At 43.6% G+C, this 26045-nt stretch overlaps 1 protein-coding gene across 1 annotated transcript in view; it reads right to left on the bottom strand.

The window, feature by feature from the left end:
• The window catches only part of LOC126263382 (uncharacterized), a 63109-nt gene that overhangs the window by 28590 nt on the left and 8474 nt on the right, over nt 1-26045 (bottom strand). The window contains exons 2-3 of the mRNA XM_049960475.1: nt 15937-16158; nt 899-1204 (exon numbers count right to left, since the gene is read on the bottom strand). Of these exons, the coding sequence (XP_049816432.1) occupies nt 899-1204; nt 15937-16158 (528 nt within the window). The remainder of the gene's footprint in view (nt 1-898; nt 1205-15936; nt 16159-26045) is intronic.

The raw sequence follows: 26045 nt of genomic DNA, 5'->3' as shown, positions 1-26045 counted from the left end.
GCTAGCTGTGTTGCACAAGAAAGATATTTTCTGAATCCGTGTTGGTTATGTGTAAATAAGTCATTTTCTTCAAGGTGATTCATAGTTTTCAGTATATGCTCCAAAATCCTACTGGAAATTGAGGTCAATAATATGGTCTGTAATTCAATGGGTTACTCCTATTTCCTTTCTTGAATATTGTTGTGAGCTGTACTGCTTCTCAGTCTTTAGGAACAGACCATTCGTCAAGTGAGCGGTTGTAAATGATTGCTAAGAAAGGCACTATTGTGTCTGCATACTCTGAAAGGAACCTGATTGGTATACCACATGGACTGGAAGACTGGCCTTTCTTAAGTGATTTGAATTGTTTCGCAACACCTAAGATATCTACTTTTGACTCAAGATGTCAACCCTATAATATAACGGATGTTCCCCAATGATGATGCTATGTTCAAAGATGACAGTGGCCCAGTTCACACAGTGCGCGTCGTCCAGGACTGGTCTTCTGAGCTACAGATTGGACTGTCGCACCTGCCGTGGCCACCAGCCACCAGATATCAATTTTACTGTCATTGCAGTCTACTTCGAAGTCAAGCGAGCGTGATCGCTATCCACCCCTATCATCTTTACCAGAACTTGCCTCGTTTTTAAGAAGAAATGCTGTAATATCACCTCGAAAATCATAGATAAGCTTAATTTATTAAGCTTTATTTATCTATTGCGAGACGACAGTTTTCATACACCGTATTACGCATGGTAATAGGTTGTGGTGTTTCCATATTCTCGCCCACGCATTCTAAAGTAACAACTATAGCGGTGCTCGCAACATTCGTACTAATCAGCTGTGGAAGCATAAACTAATCGAGCTGATACCTTGTAATTTTCATGTCCGTGCCGCACTGTAAAGGAGTACACCCACCTCATAGGCTGGAGGAACGTATCTGACGAGCTGGAAGTCGATCAGCCGCACCTCTGAGGGCCTCCCCTCACCGTCGTAGCGGAACATGAGGTTCTTCACCCAGACGTCGCCCTCCGTCAAAACGTTCCGGTACTTCGTGGATGGTTGAATAGCATCCAGCAGCTGCCAGCACGTGCCCTCAATTCGTGCCTTGTCTGCGCCCGGTCGTATCAACTCAGCTAAGCTACAGATTCCTTTCACGCTTGTGCGGAACCACCCGGTGGCCAAGTTCTCCTCTTCGCCAGTGAGAAGATTCTCCTTACATATCTGAAAGACCAAGTGCATGACATAAGTAAAGAAGAAGGCAAAAAGGTTGTGATGGCCACACGTAACATGTGCTGAGTGTGGGCCAGGGAAAAATTACCCGCAGGATACACTTTTATATGAACGGAAGGTATACAAAACTTTCACTACTTTTCCCGTATTCCTCATTCTCTTTTTCGTCTAGCTCTGTGGTTCTGTTCGTCTCTAGGTTACAGTGTGCAGCCATTTCAACCACACACACACACACACACACACACACACACACACACACACACACACACACACACACACACACACATGTTGAGTGTGTGAGTGTGTGTGTCTATGTGTCTGTGTGTGTGCGTGAGAGAGAGAGAGAGAGTTGGTCTTATACTGAATTATGATTCTAGACTGCAATTCTGGAGGTGTAAAGTTTTACTAAGGCCTAAAAGATTATTCTTGTAGTTATAACTTTCAAGGTTATTAGTTTAATTAACTTAAGTCCTTAGTATATTGAAATTAAAGCTGATGTTGAAGCCAATCCTGTTGTTGAGATTATTATAGTTATAGGAAGAATAATTCTAGATTTTTGTGACGTTATTTTCATTGATCACGAATTTTCGGTATATGAAATAATTAGAGCTTAAAATCTAATTCGTATATGATAATAAAGTGTAATTGTGGTTAGAGTTGTTATGTTGTTTCCAGTAAGTGACTGATAACAATACATTTTGGTAGGAACCGAAGAAATGGTGGTAAACCTCCTAGGGACAAGAGTGATAAAAATATTACAAATTTATTTTGGTTTATAAAGAACAAATTCATTTGTTTGGGTAGTAAAACTATAATTAGTCTTAGTACAGAATAAATAATAAAATATAGTTCTCACATGTTTTCTCTAACGGTTGGTGATCTGATTATGCAGCCTAAATATCTAATCGAGGAGTATGTTAGAATTTGTCGTAGTGATGTTTAATTTAAGCCTCCTATTACCCCAATGATAATTCTTAAAATAATAATGGTTCAAATAAATGTTCTTAGATGAATACAATATAAATTTTTTGTCATGTTATTAACATTAAGCAGTTATTTCAGCTTGAAGCACATGTGTGTGTGTGTGAGAGAGAGAGAGAGCGAGAGAGGGAGAAAGAGAGAGAGAGAGAGAGAGAGAGAGAGAGAGAGTCGGAGAGAGAGAGAGAGAGAGAGAGAGAGAGATGGTGATAGAAAAGGACATACTCCGCTGTTTGCGAATGAAACCGTAACGAAGTAATAGCTGTAGCAAGAACTGTGTGGAATGTGACAACAAACGGAAGGAATATATGGTGCTAAGCAATACAAACAAGAAGGTGCACTTGAAACATACGAGTGGCTATGAGACAGGGCCAGCGGAGAAAACTGCTGCAAAGAAAGCTGTTCAACATACACTGTGGGTCAGACCTATTTTTTCGACTTTTGCAGACGAGTGGAGTAGTACCGTAATTTGACATCCGTTTCCTGATAGTCTTATAAAGCTAGTAACTCTCTTTTTAATCTTATAGAGCTTAAACAATAGCAGAAAAATAAACACTCGTTACTTCTACGAAAATTTACCCGTATCTCGATATATTAATACATTTAAATATTAGATTGGTGCATAACTTCGCAGCGTTTCTCCATACGTTTAATAAACACAACACATACATATTACAGAGACTTCCGTCATCTGTAATATATTCTCCTTCAATATTTACAGCAGTCTCCGAAAGCAGAGGTAACTTGTCTTTTCAAAATGGTTCAAATTGCTCTGAGCACTATGGGACTTAACTTCTGAGGTCATTATTCCCCTAGAACTTAGAACTACTTAAACCTAACTAACCTAAGGACATCACACACATCCATGCCCGAGGCAGGATTCGAACCTGCGACAGTAACGGTAGCGCGGTTCCAGACTGTAGCGCCTAGAACCGCTCGGCCACCCCGGCCGGCGCTGGTCGTTTCCGTGACTGTAGAAATTACGTGGTCATGGGGCTAAGAACTCGTCGAGCCAAGTTCTGACGCATTTTCATCCGGAAAGGTAATTCCTTGGAGGTTGTTCGAGAGAGAGCGGTAAAGGTGAAAATCTGAGGGCGGAAGAGCAGGTGAATAAGATGCATCACTTCACGCAGTCTTTCTGTTCGTTGTTCTTGAATTGTGTCTGCAACACGTCTTATCAGTTGTTCACAATAAGTATCAGCAGTGATGCTTTCACCTCAGGGAAGCTATTCGTAGCGCACTGCACCGTCGCTGTTCCACCAGATGCGTTACATTATCTTTTGTGGATGTGCGCAGGTCTTCATGCGGGGTTTTTCTGCTTTGTTTGGACTCAACCATTCCTTTGTTTTCGGTAGTGTTCACGAGTCAACTGATGACGAGCAAGCAGAGATGCTCACATGTCTACCTGCTGTTTTTTGTGATTTCAGCTTAGAGCATGCGGTACTCATACACCCAATTTTCTAACCTCTCGCATTGCATGCATATGTTGCGCGACTCTGGAATGATCACAATACATCAGATTTGCCAGTTCTCTAGTACAGTGAAGTGGACCATTGTGGGTCAATGCGTTTAAAAGATTTTCATTATACCCGGAAAGCCTTCCTGAACGTGGAGAGTCCCTGATGTCAAAACGGCCCTGAATAAAACGATAAAACGATTTTATTGCCGTTCTCTGTTCGGTGGCATCATCCTCACACACGGCGCAAATGTTTCGGCCTGCCTCTGCTTCTGTCCCCCTTCTACTGTACTCAAACGGAATAATATGTCAGGAATGTCCCGATCTATGCAATTGGCACTCCATATTCAAATGGCCACAGTTCTATTCATTATCTACAAGTAACAATATGTAAACATCAATAGTAAAGTGAAGAAGAAATAAAAAATTGGTAGTCGGTAAATAAACCCATAGCAACAGAAATACCATTAAGGAAAACAAATACGCTACGAATTTATGTACCAATATAATTTTAATTTCTTATGTATATTATGAATACTAATTTATAGTTCTGAATGCAGGCTGAGTGGGGTCCAAAGACAGAAGAGCGACATCAGATGAAGAATGACTTTATTGCTCACATTACGCGCGCCGGCTGGTGTGGACGTGCGGTTCTAGACACTTCAGTCCGGACCCGCGCTGCTGTTACAGTCGCAGGTTCCAATCCTGCCTCGGGCATGGATATGTGTGATGTCCTTAGGTTAGCTAGGTTTAAGTAGTTCTAAGTTCCAGGGGACTGATGACCTAAGATGTTAAGTCCCATAGTGCCTGGAGCCATGTGAACCAATCATATGACGCGTTTCGGAATTTATCCATCAACACATATCAACGAAAAAACAAATAGAAAAATATTTTTTAAGACATAGTATTGGTTAGCTATATAACTCCACTTGATTGAAATCACTTGGCACAAACTGTACTACACCAACCGAGGAGCGATTGCTGCACATAGATATGGCATTTAAAATTGCCAAAGTTCGCACATTACAGACACAATTTTATCCTGCAGAGTGCTTAAAAAGAAGATATTTTTGCCACCAGGTAAAAATGGTTCAAATGGCTCTAAGCACTATGGGACTTAACATCTGAGGTCATCAGTCCCGTAGTGCTTAGACCAACTTAAACCTAACCAACCTAAGGACATCACAGACATCCATGCCCGAGGCAGGATTCGAACCTACGACCTAGCGCTCACGCGGCTCCGGACTGAAGCGCCTAGAACCGATCGGCCACACCCGCTAGTCAGGAAGAAGATGCTGTGGTATGCAAATGATTAGCTTTTCAGAGCATTCACACAAGGTTGGGGCCTGTGGTGACACCTAGAACGTGCTGACATGAGGAAAGATTCCAACCGATTTCTCATACACAAACAGCAGTTGCCGGCGTCGCCTGGTGGAACGTTGTTGGGATGCCTCTTGTAAGGAGGAGAAATGCGTACCATCACGTTTCTGACTTTGATAAAGGTCAGATTGCAGCCTATCGCGATTGCGGTTTGTCATATCGCGACATCGCCGATCGCGTTGGTCGAGATCCAATGACTGTTTGCAGAATATGGAATCTGTGGATTCAGGAGCGTAATACGGAACGCCGTGCTGGATCCCAACGGCCTCATATCACTAACAGTCGAGATGACAGGCATCTTATCCGCATGGCTGTCACGGATCTTGCAGCCAAGTCTCGATCCCTTAGTCGACAGATGAGGACGTTTGGAAGACAACAACCATCTGCATGAACACTTCGACGACGTTTGCAACAGCATGGACTAACAGCTCGGAGACCATGTCTGCGGTTACCCTTGACGCTTCATCACAGACAGGAGCGCCTGCGATGGTGTACTCAACGACGAAACCGGGTGCACGAATAGCAAAACGTTATTTTTTCGGATAAATCCAGGTTCTGTTTACAGCATCATGATGGTCGCATCCGTGTTTGGCGACATCGCGGTGAACGCACATTGGAAGCATGTATTCGTCGTCGCCATACTGGCGTATCACCCGGCGTTATGGTATGGGGTGCCATTGGTTAAACGTCTCGGTCACCTCTTGTTCGCATTGACGGCACTTTGAACAGTGGACGTTACATTTCAGATGTGTTACGACCCGTGGCTCTACCCTTCATTCGATCCCTGCGAAACCCTACATTTCAGCAGGATAATACACGACCGCATATTGCAGGTCTTGTACGGGCCTTTCTGGATACAGAAAATATTCACTGCTGCCCTGGCCAGCACAATCTCCAGATCTCTCACCAACTGAAAACATCTGGCCAATGGTGGCCGAGCAACTGCCTCATCACAGTATGCCAGTCACTACTCTCGATGAACTGTGGTATCGTGTTGAAGCTGGATGGGCTGCTGTACATGTACACGCCATCCAAGCTCTGTTTGACCCAATGCCCAGGCGTAACAAAGCCGTTATTACGGTCAGAGGTGGAGGTTCTGGGTACTGATTTCTCAGTATCTATGCACCCAAACTTCGTGAAAATGTAATCACATGTCAGTTCTAGTATAATATATCTGTCCAGTGAATATCCGTTTATCATCAATATTTCTATTTGGTGTAACAATTTTAGTGGCCAGTAGTGTACATTTATTATACCATGTGTCCGATGGCTATGAACCAACTTCATTATACGAGAGGCAAAAGAAATATTGTTACACGAATCACAATGAAATTTCACTGAAAAATGGCTACACAAAATGTTTGCCTAACTTCGTGAATATCACGTGACGTTAAATGTCGTCAACAGCTGCAGTCACAACTGTTGTACAATATGACAATGGACATAAATTTAAAATCTAAAATAATAATACATTACTATATACCGGGTGATCAAAAAGTCAGTATAAATTTGAAAACTTAATAAACCACGGAATAATGTAGATAGAGAGGTAAAAATTGACACATATGCTTGGAATGACATGGGGTTTTATTAGAACCGAAAAAAAAACAGTATTGCTAGACACGTGAAAGATCTCCTGCGCGCGTCGTTTGGTGATGATTGTTGATCGTGTGCTCAGCCGCCACTTTCGTCATGCTTGACCTCGCAGGTCCCCAGACCTCAGTCCCTGCGATTATTGGCTTTGGGGTTACCTGAAGTCGCAAGAGTTTCGTGATCGACCGACATCTCTATGGTTGCTGAAAGACAACATTCGACGCCAATGCGTCACCATAACTCCGAACATGCTTCACAGTGCTGTTCACAACATTATTATTCGTTTACAGCTATTGTTGAGGAATTATGGTGGACATATTGAGCATTTCCTGTAAAGAACATCATCTTTGCTTTGTCTTACTTTGTTATGCTAATTATTGCTATTCTGATCAAATGAAGTGCCATCTGTCGGACATTTTTTTTACATTTGTATTTTCTCGGTTCTAATAATACCCCATGTCATTCCAAGCATGTGTGTGAAATTGTATCTCTCTATCTACATTATTCCGTGATTTATTCAGTTTTCAAACTTATACTGACTTTTTGATCACCCGGTATGTGCAGCAATCGTTCCAGGGTAAGTGCAGTACTATTTGTGCCAAGTGCTTTCAGTCTGTGTTTTATAAAATATTTTGTATTTTATTTTTTGTAGATATCTGATGGTGGATAAATTCCAACACGTGGCTTATGAACAATAAAGCCCTTCCTTGCCTGATAACTAACTTTTACCTTTACGACTCGGTCAGTCTGAATGCATAACTCTTGCCTGCAGCGTGCCTTAAGCCACGTTTATATTATTTACGAATACTACTAAGGTGAAAGGGTATTTTTTGTTTTGATATTACAAACTACGCAAAACTTTCACAGATAACCTCATTGTCATGTTTATGTAGTCATGCTTACTGTTGGTTGATAGCAGTTTTTTACTTCGCAGCGACAGACGCTATTGATGGGATGAGAAGGATCGCCTAGTATACTTAATACGTACGCCTGGGGGCTTCATTCAACATGTTAAAGAGGCTCTTGCGGTTGGCATTGAGGGTACAGGATGCAGCGATAAGCAGGCTACGGCGCACTTTAGGACAAACGATAACTGTCGTCTGGGCGCAGTCCTCATACTTAAATCATTACAGCGAATGGCAGAGAAGTTTTGAAAACTACCTGTCAACGAAGCTCACATTGTCCCGGAAATCGATCGTAGCTGTGGTTACCGATAAATCCCGTTTATACTTGTGAGTATTGAGCGGCACCATTCAATCTAAAATTCTTGATGTTCGTAAGATCAGAGATACGAAATGGGATATCAAAACGGCGTAACAAAAGTCCTTTCACCTGGAATCGTATTTATTTCATTACTTAACGTCAAATGAATCTTCGACTCTACCTAGATTCACTCTCGGAATCAAAGTCTTGTTATGCCAGAACCAAAGATTTTGTAGCCATTGTGAATGTTGTAACGTGATTCGAATTAAGCTTCTATGACCCCCTGTTGTTCATACCTTAAGACTGCTATGATTCTAGATAAGATAAATTCTTATGGTCTCAGTTTTGGAACGTTACGTTGTGGATTTCGACTACAGTGCCGAAGATTTTTTCATGTCTTGTACTATTTCTGTTTAAAGTCGTTACCTTATTAAAGCCCTCCATTAAAATCTGAGCTGTTTTCTCCATTGTAATATCTAGTACTAAACAACTTTCTGATGGGCTGTCTGTACGCCACGTTGGCGCCTTCATTTGCGAAATGAAATGAACGATGGATGTTACAGTTCATACGCTGTTCAGTTGACAGCCGGCTCCTATGCAATGACCAACTTAAATACTCCATCCCTGTAAAAGCAGAAATGCAGTCCACCAGCTTTGGGTGGTCCGTGTAATTTTTTACCCGTCCAAGTATTGCTGTCTGGCTAGGGTTTCCCTGTTACTGACGTATATACGCGGTACGCTCTCTTCTTTGTGTTGCATCCCAGCTAATTTTGGGGAGTGCTCCAAACGCGCATGCGCGTATGTTCGTTTGCTCCTTCCTCTATTACTCCATCGATCTATTTCACAGAGGCGTATGTGGAAGTGAAATTAGTGAAGCATAAAAAGCTTTTTTCTCGTTTTCTTCTTTAGTATCGACTCTCTAGAGTTCACTGCGACACCTTTCTAATATAATGAGTGAGGAAGCTATCAACCGATTCTTGTTCAAGTCGCCATCGGAAAATTTAATATTTTCAGTCAAAAGGCTGTAAGATTATTTCTCTAACGTACTGCTGGATGAAACAACCTAACGAAATTCGATGTTATGAAAACAGTTGCTTATTTCTACTGCCGGCCGCGGTGGTCTCGCGGTTCTAGGCGCGCAGTCCGGAACCGTGCGACTGCTACGGTCGCAGGTTCGAATCCTGCCTCGGGCATGGATGTGTGTGATGTCCTTAGTTAGGTTTAAGTCGTTCTAAGTTCTAGGGGACTGATGACCAAAGCAGTTGAGTCCCATAGTGCTCAGAGCCATTTTTTTCATTTCTACTCAAAATTTCACAATATATACGGAAGAAGAAATTACGTTCACTGTGAATACTTCCTATTCTTCTGATTCTAATGCACGAAGAAATTGCTTAAGACTTGTTAAAAAGTGATAGTAAATATTTCATTATATTCTGAATACAAAAGACAGTTAACCTTCTCTTCTATCGGAACAGTATTCTGCTTTTATTTGGCACTAGTTAAGCGGAACTACTCTAAAATGTTGACATCAGGATCAACCTGCTGTCGGTCCTAGAAAGGGGCAATATAACATTTTTGGGATAAGACTAAAAGGTTTTCGAATTTTCTTATGATTCTGTTACAAGGGTGTTTCGTCCGGTCCTCCATCCTCGTGGACAGGTTTTGTCAGCGCGTACCGCCTCAAAGTTTCTCCTCTGTTCTAAGACTGCTGAGTTTCATCATTCTTGATATCCGAGTTGCAGAACTTTTTGATGAATGTGGTACAATCCACTCGTTCGACGTACTTTGCCAAATGACATTTTCTATACTTCATCCTGCTCTTCAGATTAAAAATTCCCGACTGCCGCCTGATGCCTGTTGAGCGGGTGTTCTCTCTCAAGACATACAGGGTGGCGCACGAAATGTGTTACCATTTTGTTTTTAAATATAAACTTTATTGTCAGTATAATCTGAAAGGAAGAGCCGTCCATGGAGATTTGTTCTAGCTCAGCACCTGCTCAATATGTCCACCATTTCGTTTCCTAACTTCCTTTAAACGAACACTAAAGTTAGTGATTACTCTACGGCACATGTCTTCCGTAATTTCACTGCAACGTTGAAGAATAAGTCTTCTGAGCTCCATTAAATTCCACAGCTTCTTGCTACTGATTTGCCCTTCAACACGCAGTGGTTCATGCAAGAAGGAGCAAGGCCACATACTGCAAACACTGTGTTGGTGTTTTTACACGAGCGTTTCGACATGCGGTTCATTTCACTCAGGTTTCCAGGTCGCTTCAATGACGGACAAAATTGACCCCCCAGTAGTCCAGACCTCAATCCATGTGACTTTTTTCTTTGGGTGTATCTAAAGGAAAAAAAATTCCCGAAACGTCCACGCGATTTAATGCAGCTCAGAAGACTTGTTCTTCAAGCTTGCAGTGAATTTACAGAAAACATGTGCCGTAGGGTAATCACTAACTTCAGTGTTCGTTTGATGGAAGTTAGGAAACGAAATGGTGGACATATTGAGCATGTGCTGAGTTAGAACAAATCTCCATGGACGGCTCTTCATTGTAGTATATGTTCCATTCAGACTGTATTGACAATAAAGTTTATATTCAAAAACAAAATGGTAACACATTTCGTGCGCCACCCTGTATTATGTAAAAATCTCAGTACTTACGTTTTTCACTTTCATTTTCTAGCCATGCTGAATACACAGTATTCTCATAAGCATATGACAACAAGCACTTCTCACACTTTGTAAAATATTAATGTAGAGTAAGTTTCCTTTAATTTACGTCTATGGTCACAAACGTTTTGTTAACAGATTACCGGTTTCGGTCTATAATGACCATCATCAGATGGTCTGATGGCGGTCATTATAGACCGAAACCGGTAATCTTTTAGCAAAACGTTTGTGACCATAGACGTAAATTAAAGGAAACTTATTGTATATACGGATCACTGTTTTATTCGCGACAATGTCACAGCTTGTGATATTAATTTAGGATTGATCGGAGATGGATGGGAAACAATGATGGCCGAGGGCTTTGATGAGTTTCCCACAGACAGGGCCTTTGGACGATGGACGAGGAACCTCTTGTTCAAGGTTAACATATGATACTGAAGTAAAACACCGAAAAAGCAATAATTCGGGATAATGATTTAAGGACTACATTTTATATTCCGCACTAAAATGTAGGAAATTTTACAATCTACACGCGAGTCTATGGAATGACGTGTAGTTGCAGAATAATGTGTGTAGATTTAAGTGGAATAACAACAAGAGAATGAGTAAAACATAACAAACGCCTCATACAAAGTTGGCCATTAAAATTTTTACACCAAGAAGAAATGAACATGATAATCGGATATTCATTGGACAAATATATTATACTTGAACTGACATGTGATTACATTTTCACGAAATTTGGGTGCATAGATTCTGAGAAATCAGTACCCAGAACAACCACATCTGGCCGTAATAACGGCCTTGATACGCCTGGGCATTGAGTCAAACAGAACTTGGATGGCGTGTAGAAGTACAGCTGCACATGCAGCTTCAACACGATACCACAGTTCATCAAGAGTAGTGACTGGCGTATTGTGACGAGCCAGTTGCTCGGCCACCTTTGACCAGTCGTTTTCAGTTGGTGAGAGATCGGGAGAATGTGCTGGCTAGGGCAGCAGTCGAACATTTTCTTTTTCCAGAAAGGCCCGTTCAGTACCTGCAACATGCGGTCGTGCATTATCATGCTGAAATGTAGCGTTTCGCAGGGATCGAATGAAGGGTAGAGCCACGGGTCGTAACACATCTGAAATGTAACGTCCACTGTTCAAAGTGCCGTCAATGCGAACAAGAGGTGACCGAGTTAACCAATGGCACCCCATAATAACATGACGCCGGGTGATTCGCCAGTAATGCGATGACGAATACACGCTTCCAATGTGCGTTCACCGCGATGTCGCCAAACACAGGTGTTACGTCATGATGCTGTAAACAGAATGTGAATTCATCAGAAAAAATGACGCTCTGCCATTCGTGCACCCAGGTTCGTCGTTGAGTGCACCAACGCAATCGCTCCTGTCTGTGACGCAGCGTCAAGGGTAACCGCAGCCATGGTCTCCACGCTGATAGTCCAAGTTGCTGCAAACGTCGTCGAACTGTTCGTAGAGATGGTTGTTGTCTTCCAAACGTCCCCATCTGTTGACTCAGGGATCGAGACGTGGCTGCACTATCCGTTACAGCCATGCGGATAAGATGCCTATCATCTCGACTGCTAGTGATACGAGGCTGTTGGGATCCAGCATGACGTTCCGTATTACCCACCTGAGCCCACCGATTCCATATTCTGCTAACAGTCATTGGATCTCGACCAACGCGAGCAGCAATGTCCCAATACGATAAACCGCAATCGCGATAGGCTACGATCCGACTTTTATGAAAGTCGGAAACGTGATGGTACGCATTTCTCCTCCTTACACGAGGCAGCACAACAACGTTTCACCAGGCAACGCCGGTAACTGCTGTTTGTGTATGAGAAATCGGTTGGAAACTTTCCTCATGTCAACACGTTGTAGGTATCGCCACCGGTGCCAACCTTGTGTGAATGCTCTGAAAAGCTAATCATTTGCATATCACAGCATCTTCTTCCTTTCGGTTAAATTTCGCGTCTGTAGCACGTCATCTTCGTGGTGTAGCAGTTTTAATGGCCAATAGTGTATATCCGACTAAGACAGCACACCAAGTCAGCGGTGGGAGAACACCAGGATGAGTGCGGCAAACTGATTTTGGTGCAGCTCGCGCACTGGCGAAACAACCTCTTACTCTCATGAGGAAGATTAGAGAGGTAATAGAAATAGCCAAGCGACAGGCCAACATGAACAGAGAAGACGGGTACCGACTTCCGACGTCTTGGCTACCGGCAATAACAGTACTACGGGACGACAACTCACATGAAGCAACACATACAGGCGCGTGGGAGACGGCAGCGGACGGGGGTACTTAGAGCAATGGCACGCCTCGGCCGGCGCTAGAAAGCAGGAAAATAACGCCACGTCACAGCTGCCACCTGGTTTTCCATTCGCCGATTTCGCCGATTTCCAACAATCACAAACAATAATGCAAACACAAATAAAAAGGTCGGGTGGCACCAATGAAAAGAAATAGTGAAAACACCAGTAAAGACTTCTAACATCCCTCCTCTTCATCCTAAACAGCCTATCAGAATTAGAGAACAGCCATGTCGACAGGTATATAAGAAACAAAGTTTTCTCATTCAGCACAGGCGATCATTGTAGGCAAAACCAACCCTTCCTTCCGTCTCCTCGACTACTATATCACCATTTATGGCTGTCCTATCACTCTCACTCCCACCCTCAAGTATCTTGGCGTCACCGTTGACCGTCGCCTCTCCTGGACCCCCCATCTCCGGAGTATCCAAGCCAAGGCACTCTCCCGACTCCGTATCCTCAAGCTCCTTTCTGGCCGCACATGGGGTCTGGACCCTTCCACCATCCTCCACACCTATAAATCCCTCATCTGCCCTATCCTCTGCTACGCTGATCCCGCCTGGATCTCCGCCCCTCCTAACTTTTACAAATCCCTTCAAATCCTAGAACGCTATGCGCTCCACCTCTCCTATCGCATCTGCCTCCCATCCCCCATGAGGATCCTACATGACCTCATCCTTTTCCCACACCTCCTCCTTTTCCTCGAACGGATACGGATCCTCTACACCTCCCACAAACTTGATCCCCCTCACCCACTTGTCTCTCCCATCCTCTCCCACCCCCATCCGCTGCCGTGGCTGCATTCCCACATCCCATCTGCTCTCCATCTCTCCACTCTCCATACCCTCGTCCAAGGTGGCATTCACCAAACTCCCTCTCCCTGATGATACCCTCCTCCCCTCCATCTACCCCTCCTACCAACTTTCATCCTCCCCATCCACTCCCTGTGTTTTTTCCAAAGGGCACCCTCTCTCCCTTCTCTCCCTCCTCCCTTCCTCCCTCCCTCCTCTCGAACCAGGCTTCCCCTAACTCCTTTCCTCCCCCTCCCATCTCCTCTATCACTGGCGCTACACCCTCCCCTTTCCCTCCTCCCCCACCTTTCACCTTTTGGCAAGTGTCCGGACTCATACACGTAAAGTGAACATTCGCGCGCCGGAGATCGTCGCCAGTGTTTTGTGTGTGCCATCGTGTCAATGATTCCGTGTTTCGTCATTTGTGCTCCTTCGTTCACGTGTGCCATTTCTGCCGTCTCTGTTAGTGTACGAGTGCTGCACGTATTTCTTTGGACGCTACACCTGTGAACGACTTCATGTATTTTACGTTTGTGTGTCTACTATTGTCTATCCACCGTGTTGTTTCGTTTTTCGATGTCTCAACTTGTAATAAATATATTATCTGTGGACAATGAGCGACGTAATATTGCCGCTGCCAGCCTACCTTTTTATAAGGTGTCAAAATAGAAATAAAGGAAAAAAACTCATTCAGCAGTAAACAAAAACGCCTTGATGAAGGTCGTTTGCAACAGGAACCCAAACGTCAGTAGTGTTGTGTATATTGACAATGCGGTCACAAACCCAGAAAATTTTTATTGAGTATCTATACATTGTCCCAAAATGTAAACCAAATAGCAAAAATAAATATTCCAGGCCACTGAGGATGCCTTTCAGAGAGTAAAAGCTAAACGCATCTGGCACGAAAATGTTGTTTCATTCAGTTGCAGTTAGACAATCAACAAGTAAAAATTAACAATATACCGTAATATTACAAGCAACTGAGTAAGACAGGAGTACTGAAGTTGAAGATGTCAAACTTTTGTTGGTTGTTCAATCTTTTTGTCACGGTCATCTGCCTTTGGCAATGTCCTCCAGGAGATCCCAATGGGGAACTATTCTGAAATCTTCTGCAAATGGAGAGACCATCATGACAATTTTCCAATTACAGGCCACATGTCCTGTGGATACACCTTATGCATCTCTAATGCAGTGGTCTCCATTGCCTGCTTCATCCTCACGCCCTTTGTCACTGCTGATTCTTACACCTTTATGGGCAGTTTCCCACACTAAGGACCTCTGTCCGCTCCTCCACCGTCTTTGTGAAGGCCATTGGCAGTATGAGGGTGACTTCTTATGTCGTAAGTCTACGGCCGCCAACGCTGATTATTAATCAAAATTTATGCTATGGCGGGTTTCGAACCTGCGACCTAGAACCTTTTCATTACTAATCGAAGTCCCTACCACCTCTTTTTTAGTTTTTATCTCATTTTGTCGTTATTGTTCGTTCTATCTGTCCGGGGAAGACGTCCCATGACCCTGGTTCAAGTTCATCATTGATGTACTAACTCAGATTTTTTATTACAGAAGGCAGTTAATCGTCTGACCGAACACGCTGAGCTACCGTGCTGGCACCCCTAGACCACCTGTGATGTTACACGATGGCATGGACCATGTTTTTCTTTATTAAACATATGGAAGAGGTGAATCACCACAAAAAAGGAAAAGAAATCCGACGGCTTTTTTTAAAAATATATCGTTGATTCGAATGGCGGAGAGTGGAGACAACTTATTCAAATAACATAAGAGTCTCAGCCTAATCATGCGATCTTGTCATCGATATTTAATGATACCGAGTGGTTATGATGTATACTGGAAAAATATTGGTTCCGATTTTGACCACCAGGTAAAAATATGGCGTTTTTAATTCAAGGAAAAACATATAGAAATGTTTCTGTATTTAATGGATTAGGAACGGGATACAGGCAGAAAGTCAAACAAGTCGGAAAGGCATAGTTTGGATTTTATTGTTAACGACTACTTACACAGTTGGTTCAGCATCAGCACCAGAGCCGTCCACGAGATTCTGTACAGCGCCAGATTTGCGCCTGGTGGCCAAAATTGGAACTAACTTTCTTCCAGTTTAAAGAAGTTCTGCATTCAACCATTTGCATATCTGCCAAGTTTCGCAGCCATACGATAAGTACAGTCCACATTGGACATCTGTGAGTGTATGCACTTTAATCATAACCACCCGATGTCTGAAAATTAGCCCCATCGTACCTTTATACGGGTACATTTGTAGAAAGCAAGTTGCAGACCCCACTGAACAGGAGACTCGAGCTTACATCTGGGAAGAGCGTGTCTAGAGGTGCTCCAGCGCGGCGTTCCAGCAGGATGGAGGCGGCGTGGAAGGCGGCGAGTGTGCGCAGCGTGAGGCGGCAGTGTTCCAGGTCCAGCGGCGCGCGGCTCTCCAGCACCTGGAACGCCTGGGCCGATAGGTCCTCGAGCAGCACCAGGTCGGGCCGCGTCAGTAGGCACCGCGGCGCCCACACGGGCGAGTCTGCCGGCTGCGGGCAGGCAGTAACGTCACAGGCAATGAGCGTGGTGAATCATCACCGGCCACTGTGTTGCCAACTAAGCATGTGCTCCCTGAATGCAGAAGGAGCGTGGTTTTTGCAATCTGAATGGCATACCTTACAGTGCAGAGTGGCTGTTCTGAACCAACTGAAATAATGTGTAATTCTCTCTTAGAAGACCTGATGATTTTGTTGCTATTATTGTTTTGTTGCCGTTGCTCACACCGAAGAGTGGCTCAAAGTTACTCGCCGCGCTAGTTTACCCTCTGTAAGTCCCTTCAGTTCTGCTCATTTATTGGACATTCTCTCTGTATTCAAACGTTTCTCTCCCCCTACAGCTTCTATTTCCTCACTTCCATCCATTACCAAATTTGCTAATGACGATACAGTAAGATATGTCCCATCAACCGATCCCTTCTTTTAATCACGTCTTCCATACTGTCTCCAACTTCTTCTTCTATCATGTCATCAGAAATTTGCTCCGTTTGGTTAGGCCTTCAGTGTCCCTTTTCCAGCTAACCACTCTCTTTGATTAGGTGTAAAATTGCTCTAGCATTCTGAATGTTCACTTTACTATATGCTGAATCAGGGCTTTACGTTAAATAAGATCACAAGTTCATGCACAGAAAAAAATTAATCGCGTAAGTACTGTGCAAAGCCATTTGCACCAGGGCTATTCGTTGATTAAGGTCCGGACGATAGCAAAAAGGAAAGCACAGTGAATGTCCGATGAAGCTTTCATCAGATGTGTTGGGCAGTGTCACTGTATATCCGCCAGTTGCGTCACATTGCTTTTTTTCTGTTCTGAGCACACAACGCCTGCTGAGAGATTTCACCTGATTTCGTGCAGCCCACATAACATCACTATTATGCATTTCCTTCTTCGTGACAGTTTTCGCCCGCAAATTACAGGGGCAATGAAGAGGCATCTGCAGCGTTTTCGACGAGAAGTGTTTAACTACCCATCATACAGTCCGGACTTGCCTTCGTCTTAGTTTCATCTCTGCTCCCATCAATCCCTGGCTACGAAGACATTCTGGCGCAGACAACGCGCTGAAGACTGGAGAGCACACGCAGCTGCCTTCTATGATAATTGTACTGGAAAGTTGGGACAACGCTAAGACAGATGTCGAAGCCGGAGCGCAACTGCGTGGAAATTTTTTACTTGGTCATATTGAGAATCAAAGGGTGATCTGTGGTAATACATTGGAGAAGATAAATTTCTTTCTCAAGATCGTTAGTAATAACCTTGATAACCGGTTTGGTTCAAATGGTTCAAATGGCTCTGAGCACTATGGGACTCAACTGCTGAGGTCATTAGTCCCCTAGAACTTAGAACTAGTTAAACCTAACTAACCTAAGGACATCACAAACATCCATGCCCGAGGCAGGATTCGAACCTGCGACCGTAGTGGTCTTGCGGTTCCAGACTGCAGCGCCTTTAACCGCACGGCCACTTCGGCCGGCTAACCGGTTTGGTAATTAATGTAACCGTCTTCAGACCTCTACAGCATTTATACAGTCACAATACAGTACATCATCGCAATCAGGGCACTGCTAGACCAGCAGGCGGTGACCCGTAAAGAATAAGCACTGTCATTGGACCGACAGATCTCACTAGTGCAACATGGGTTTCTTACTTTAAATTATTTATGTGATTACATTACAGTGTGCTAGCTAAAACGAGGACAAACATAAATCCAAAAACATGTTTACAAAATCAATGCCATTTAGTAATTAAGGCAGACTAGACTTTCAAGAGCTATTCTTACAGCGTCGATTACACAATGTACCTATGTAGAAGTTGAATTTATATTTAATACAGTTACCACAAACCAATCCCTCCCCTCCGCAGGGCCCCCCTTTTCCTCTCCTTCTCCCAGAGCGGATTTTCCTCCTTCTCCCCCTTCGTTCCTGCACCCCTTTCTCAACTATGTCCCTCCCACGTCCTTCCCTCCAAAGACCTCTTCGACGCTTCGACGCGCCTCGCCCGTCTCACACACCCCTTCTACTCCCCCCCCCCCCGTCTCTTCTTCCCCTCTCCCTCATTACCAAGCCCCTGGCAAATCCTGTGTTTTGCTCATCGTCATCAGTGTGCTACGTCCGTGTTGTGTTTGGTGCTTTCTCTTGTGCGTCAAGAGCTGTGGTTTTAACCGTGCGCTCTACCTGCTTACCGTCTATGACTGTTCCGTGCTAGGCCGTTCGTCACGTAGCTGTTTTATTTCGTTTTATGACTTTTCTGCTCTGGTCGTACTTTGCCTGGTGCCTTTTAATCAAGTGTGTGTGTGTGTATGTGTGTTTTTTTGTGAATTACTTTTTTTATATTTTTATCTCCGATTCACAGTCACCACTTTCAACACTTTCTATTCTTCAGTTCCGCCTTTTTTGTTTTCTGTATTCCACCATGTTTTCTTCTGTATATTGTTTTAAATACACTCCTGGAAATTGAAATAAGAACACCGTGAATTCATTGTCCCAGGAAGGGGAAACTTTATTGACACATTCCTGGGGTCAGATACATCACATGATCACACTGACAGAACCACAGGCACATAGACACAGGCAACAGAGCATACACAATGTCGGCACTAGTACAGTGTATATCATCCACCTTTCGCAGCAATGCAGGCTGCTATTCTCCCATGGAGACGATCGTAGAGATGCTGGATGTAGTCCTGTGGAACGGCTTGCCATGCCATTTCCACCTGGCGCCTCAGTTGGACCAGCGTTCGTGCTGGACGTGCAGACCGCGTGAGACGACGCTTCATCCAGTCCCAAACATGCTCAATGGGGGACAGATCCGGAGATCTTGCTGGCCAGGGTAGTTGACTTACAACTTCTAGAGCACGTTGGGTGGCACGGGATACATGCGGACGTGCATTGTCCTGTTGGAACAGCAAGTTCCCTTGCCGGTCTAGGGATGGTAGAACGATGGGTTCGATGACGGTTTGGATGTACCGTGCACTATTCAGTGTCCCCTCGACGATCACCAGTGGTGTACGGCCAGTGTAGGAGATCGCTCCCCACACCATGATGCCGGGTGTTGGCCCTGTGTGCCTCGGTCGTATGCAGTCCTGATTGTGGCGCTCACCTGCACGGCGCCAAACACGCATACGACCATCATTGGCACCAAGGCAGAAGCGACTCTCATCGCTGAAGACGACACGTCTCCATTCGTCCCTCCATTCACGCCTGTCGCGACACCACTGGAGGCGGGCTGCACGATGTTGGGGCGTGAGCGGAAGACGGCCTAACGGTGTGCGGGACCGTAGCCCAGCTTCATGGAGACGGTTGCGAATGGTCCTCGCCGCTACCGCAGGAGCAACAGTGTCCCTAATTTGCTGGGAAGTGGCGGTGCGGTCCCCTACGGCACTGCGTAGGATCCTACGGTCTTGGCGTGCATCCGTGCGTCGCTGCGGTCCGGTCCCAGGTCGACGGGCACGTGCACCTTCCGCCGACCACTGGCGACAACATCGATGTACTGTGGAGACCTTACGCCCCACGTGTTGAGCAATTCGGCGGTAGGTCCACCCGGCCTTCCGCATGCCCACTATACGCCCTCGCTCAAAGTCCGTCAACTGCACATACGGTTCACGTCCACGCTGTCGCGGCATGCCACCAGTGTTAAAGACTGCGATGGAGCTCCGTATGCCACGGTAAACTGGCTGACACTGACGGCGGCGGTGCACAAATGCTGCGCAGCTAGCGCCATTCGACGGCCAACACCGCGGTTCCTGGTGTGTCCGCTGTGCCGTGCGTGTGATCATTGCTTGTACAGCCCTCTCGCAGTGTCCGGAGCAAGTATGGTGGGTCTGACACACCGGTGTCAATGTGTTCTTTTTTCCATTTCCAGGAGTGTATCTTCCTGTTTGTTTTAGTCGCTCGGCTGAAGAGCAGCGCTTATGCTGCTGCCAGCTCGCCCCTGATGGGGAGTGGAAATAACAGTAAACGCAAAAAACACAAACCAATAAACAATAGCCTCCTGTTTAAGTAGTCAATTTGGAAGAAGCACAAACATATGGTCAACGCCTTTAAAATATTTGTAAAAAAAAATTTAAATTTAAAATTCCTAAAAATGTGGCATTAAAGTAACACCGAAGTCGTGGCTATATCCGAAATAACGACATTGTACTCAAATGATAACATAGAAAAATTTTATTGTAAAAATGTGGAAATATAATTATCAGACGGGCTTATACAAAGTAATTTGCGTTCTCTAGACTTCTACCATTTCATTTAAGTAGCAGGTAAGCTGAAGTTACGTCCAAAGTAACAATGATGTACGCAACAGTAACAGTAAATTAAAATCACAAAAAAATTTGAAAGGTGCGAAGATGTAATTCAGGGCTTACACACATCTATTGGGTAGCCATCCATGCTGGATAGTAACGTAAAAGAATTAATCCTTTTTGGTTCACATGTTTTTCACGTATATTTCTGAAAAACAAAAAATAGAAAATAAAAAAGCGGCCCACGACTCCTCGATGTTTGTTCCAGTGTGAAAGCACGAATACCGTCCAAACTCTTATGGGACCAGGATTTGCGAGTAGTGAGTTTAATGGACGATGAAACTGCAGCATACGATAAGTTGAAATTTGAGTCGGTCAGCGACCGTGTCCGGATGGCCTAGGCGGTTAAATGCAAATGCTCATGAGTAGCGGGAAATCCGGGTTCGTATGCCCGTCCGGGACAAACTCTCAACTTTCGTCATCGCATTAGGGCAATGCTCTGCGCGGCTAGACATCACCATCTCCCATCCATCCTTTCGCTTTCCTTCCCCTTCTTACATTTCATGTTTACTTATTATCAAGGCATGTGTGCAAATGTAATGGAGGAGGAGATCAGTGTTTAACTTCCCATCGACAACGTGGTCATTAGAGATGTAGCACAAGTTTGGGTTAGCTGGCGAAGGAAATTGACCGTGTCCTTTCAAAGGAACCATCCCGGCATCTGCCTCAAACAAGTTAGGTAGATCGCGGAAAACCTAAACCAGGATGGCCGGACGCGCGAGTCCAGTGAGCGAACCACTCCTCGCTCGGTCGTACAGTGGCAAGATATCCATACTTTGCAGAGTGGTCAGAAACATGTTCAAATGCTTGTACCGATGTTGCAATGTGGGCTGTGCTGACAAATAACTGTTAAAAAAAATTTCGATAAGTTACGCTGATTCCTAGTTAATGACCATTGAAGTTAGCCAATCAGACCGATGAGCGCCCAAATTCAAGCGGCCCGCCAGGGACGTTGTCGCCAAACGTGTCCTTCGTTTGTTTTCCTAAAAGAGAACGTGAAAGGTATACAAAAATTGAACTTGGGACGGTAGTAAGGATCTAACGCAAGCCAAAGGCTGACCAGTCTCGCGCGCTACCATCTACTACGTTATGTGAACATCTGACGCTAATTATATCAGTTTTTTGTGTGTCTGCTTGAGTTTTCGCGCACAACGGCCTGACATTCTAACTTCAGTGCTAATTGAGAAGGAAACGGAGTATCGTAGCGAGTTTTCCGCTTAAAATAGTTTCACAGCACAACGGACCCTGCAACACCCTTACAAGTTTTTAAACTTTTTCTGACCTCCCTGTACTTGTCTTCATAGTCCGCATGTCTTCGTCGGGTTCCTTAAAATTTAACTGTGTAGCAGGATTGTTTCTTTTCTTTAAAGTGGTCCAGTTAATCTGCTCTGAATTTAAATTTTAAGTTACGTTAGGAGTTTTAAAATTTCTTTCTTAGATGTAGTACCTAGAGGAGTTTTGATACTTGGCGCATCTTGTCAGATTGTCTATTGGTTGAAGTTGCACGTATTTGGAATAAATCGCATGTAAGAGGCAGTACTGTTTTTGTTAAATCCAGTTGTGCTCAGCCCTACGATCCTTGTATACTGGGACTTGAGTTGTATGTCATAGGGTTTTTCTAAGTATATTTTTTTCTGACCAGTTTTCATTATTCAAAATGTTGTAGAGTTATTCAAGGAATATGTTGCTTTCGTGTTTTTGAGGTTAGTTTGGGATATCTGGGTGTACTACTTGTCTTCTTTTTTAATTGTGTATTTTGATCCTGTGGTGTACTTTTTCCTTCTTTTTAGAAACAAATCTGAAAAGAGGTACATGAGAAATAGGTACATGACATTTTAAGTGAATTGTAGAGTAAAAACTGATAGGAAATGATTGCAATATGGAGATAGGGTATTAAAGGCTTTCAGAGTAGCATTGAGATTTTTTTGAGCTTAAGGATACATTTTTCAGCCTCAAAGACCTTATCCATAGTGCTGTGACTATTAACTAACAGGAGTGTCCGTCAAGCCCTTGCCCAGAAAGCCGCTTGCATTAATATGCCACTTCCGATATTCTGGGAGGTATGTTGTCACCGAATAGAATCTGCCTGCCGCTTTAATGACGAGGGGTTGTGTGCCGTAAGGCCTGTAAGTGGTTTTTAAACGATTTCCTACATTTGACTAGGCAGATACAGGGCTGCTACCCACTTCTCGCCTAAGTGACACGATTTTTAGACATTTAGAAAACTTCCATACACTTTCACATGGGATAACACTAGGCCCATACAGATAGGATAAATAAATTCCATCCTATGTAGGGAGTGGTGGCGATAGCATGACTGTCCAGCCGCACCCTCTAGTACTAACATTGAAAAAGCCAGTAATGAACCTACTGTACTCGTGAAAATACAAAATAAAAGCAAGGAAAGATAGAGAAAGAAGAAGTCGTCTGCAAAATGAGAACCGTGTAAGAAGAAGGGTTAATAGTTTGGGAATCAATTCAGTTTCATAATTTTAAACTTCTGCGGAATTGATAACCTTTCATAATCTCCAAGCTTAGAATCTGGAATACCCCTGCACGTGTTTAGCATAATTTGTACATTAGGTAATACATTAAAAAAATATACTCCTATCACATTCCGTACATTACATTGTTTCTGGAGAAACCATAGATTAAACATTTTAAACCGTCTATAATCACCAAGAACTGCAAAATTTAACGTTCAACGTGAATGTGATCGTGACTAGTTTGACTGACAATTTCAGGCATTGAGCATTTACCTTACCGAACAATTTCTTCGTGGCTGGGTCCACAGCATCGACGTAATTTCTGAGTGATGGAATCGTTTTAAGGAACAGCCTTACGTTATTAAATTATATTATGCAAGAGTACTTTAATTGTACCATGCATTACTGGCAAGTTTTGGCCTCTGTGTTGCGCTTCACAGACTCCTTAACAGCCCACATTTTATAACACGTCTTGTGAGTAAAGTACTCGTAACAATTGGCTTCCAGGCTTTCGCTGAATTCATGGTTTAGTGATCGGTCTGCACCTATCCTTGGTCTGCATGAATGACACCTGGGACACTGGACGACTTGCAAAAAGCTGTGACATTTATTAATGACAAATGTATAAAGGGCCCAGACACATTCATACCAGACGCTACCAGAACAATAATGGTTCATAGTAAATAGCTAACCCATTAGTCTAGCGAAAAAAAAATTACGAATCGAAATAAATAAAAATGACTGACTTGCACATTGGACGATGTAGTACATAGTAATAAACTCAGGTAATGATGGGTTACGTGTGATAATAAACGTAGTTGCTGTCAGAACATATGTAAGTTAACTTCACTTCTGCATGAGATGCATCACCTCATCATGTTAACCTGAATAGTATAGAAGATTTTGCATACTAGAATAGTTCTAGAATAGTTTGCATGCTTCCACTTCTTGTGACGAATCTAAAAGAAAATCTATTAACACAATTAGGAAAAATCCCAGTTTTTCTTGTGTATCTTTCTATAATTTTTTTACTGTGTTTTATGTAACTTCAAGGTATGTGCAAATGTAACTGTTATTATTATAGCAACAGAAATTGTATAGCGATAAACCAGAGAAAAGATATGCAAAGATTTATGTATAATGTCACCCTGAATACAGACTGTAACGTGTCTCTGACGTGATGAAGTGCTGGTAACGTGGAAGGCTCGAAAATATAGCACGGGTCAGAGAGCGTAGAGAGACAGTCTGTATCATGCCGTCACAGCCTAGTGAGCGTGGTCACAATGCAAAATTGGGGCAATGAGTATTTAAGAGTATGACCACAGTAAATGTGATGGAGTATGTAGTGAGTTACTATCTCAGTAAAATTAAAAGAAATTTCTCATCTTCAAGCTTAGAAAACTGAGTACTCCTATATGTGTTTAGCATAATATATATACTAGATAAGACATTAACATAAAAATGTACTCAAGTCAAATGCGGTGCATTACATTGTTCCTGGAGAAACCACGTTTGTACTATCACAGTAAAAGACTGAGTTCTGCTGCGTGATTTTGTTATGTATCTAACGTTAACTTCCCGTGCGGGGTCGGGGATAGGGGAATGTAGTGTAGTGGGCTGGATTCCTTCGCCACAGAGAAAGCATTCAGGCTAGTTGAAGGGAAACCCCAAACCCAAACCCGCTAAGGATAGATGGTGTTCTTAAGTCACGGTGATGGCAGCCTGTCTAGAAAAAGGACCTTCTAAAAGAAACCGGTTGGTCCAGACTGCGAAGGTGACAGTTCCACCACTGGGTTCGAGCTCAGAAGGCTGATAACCTACTAGCTTTAAATAATGTTATCAAGGAAAGTGACAAAAGGAAACACAGGACAGATAATACGCTGGTTGACAAACGCTTGGTAAAGTGCCTACGAAGCGGTTTTTGAATTGGAACATAGAACATCAGATTCCTCATCAGAGGCGGAATGAAACAACTGGAAGACGCGCTCAGCAGCTACAAATGCGTCGTGACGGCTCTCCAAAAAACAAGAGTTCTCCAAGGGATCATGAAGGTCGCTAATCAATACACTCTCTTTAACAGCACTGAGTCACGCCAAATTGGACGTAAGGAGTTGGTTTCGCCGTCCATAACGAAGCATTTATAGCTGATACCAAGTGGATACCGAAAAGTGATCGCATCCCAATATAAAATTTGCATTGTCAGTTGCCATACACCAACAGAGGACGCAGGTGATGAGGTGAAAAACAACTTTTATGCAGAGTTGGAGGAAGTCGGAGACAGATTACCAGGACATACAGCCCACCAAGTCATTAATGCATGAACTGGGAAGGAGCAGGGAAATTGACCGATCATCGGCCCAGATAGTCTACATGAGGAAAGCAATGAAAATGGTGCCCTGCAAATCAATTCTTCTGCCGACAGAAGAATGGCCATTAACAGCACGTATTTCCCTCGCAAAGTGATGCATAAAGTTGATTGGATATTACTAAATGTCTAAAATAAAAATGAGATTGATCACTTTTTCTGGATGGGAGTCATCGTGGGTGTGTTGAACAAGTAAGGATATTTTGCGGGGCTGATATGAATTCCGACAATCTTCTAGGGACTCTGGAACTGCGACTGAAGCTATCCCCCAAATGACTACAGAGAAATGAAGCAGTGGCTCGACATGACAAAGATATGCTTGCAAATGAACACGTGAGACGATGCTATCAAGAAAAAGTCATGACTCGCCTATCGTCCAGAACTGAAAGTGGAGTGGAAGAGAAGTGACGGTCACTACGAGAGGCTATCATTCAAAGTGCAAGTGAAGAGTACAACAACCAAAGCCAATGAAAAAGCCGTGTTTTGATGATGAGTGTAACGAAGCGGTGAAGACTTGGATGCAAGGAGATTACAATGGCTGAAGAGTCCCACCATACACGATCGAAAGAAGACTGACAGACAGAATCATGAGGCAGAAGAAACGAGAATGTGGTAAACAACTATTGAGGCTAACTGAGGATTAAAGGAAAGCAACCAGAGCCTTCTTTCGGCGAACAAGGTTTACGAGAGATATTTATAGACCGTAAACGTTAATCCTAATAGATGATGAGGGAAGAG

This window comes from Schistocerca nitens, chromosome 6 (genome assembly GCF_023898315.1).
Source record: "Schistocerca nitens isolate TAMUIC-IGC-003100 chromosome 6, iqSchNite1.1, whole genome shotgun sequence".
NCBI lineage: Eukaryota > Metazoa > Arthropoda > Insecta > Orthoptera > Acrididae > Schistocerca > Schistocerca nitens.
This window is presented reverse-complemented; position numbering and strand designations above follow the sequence as displayed.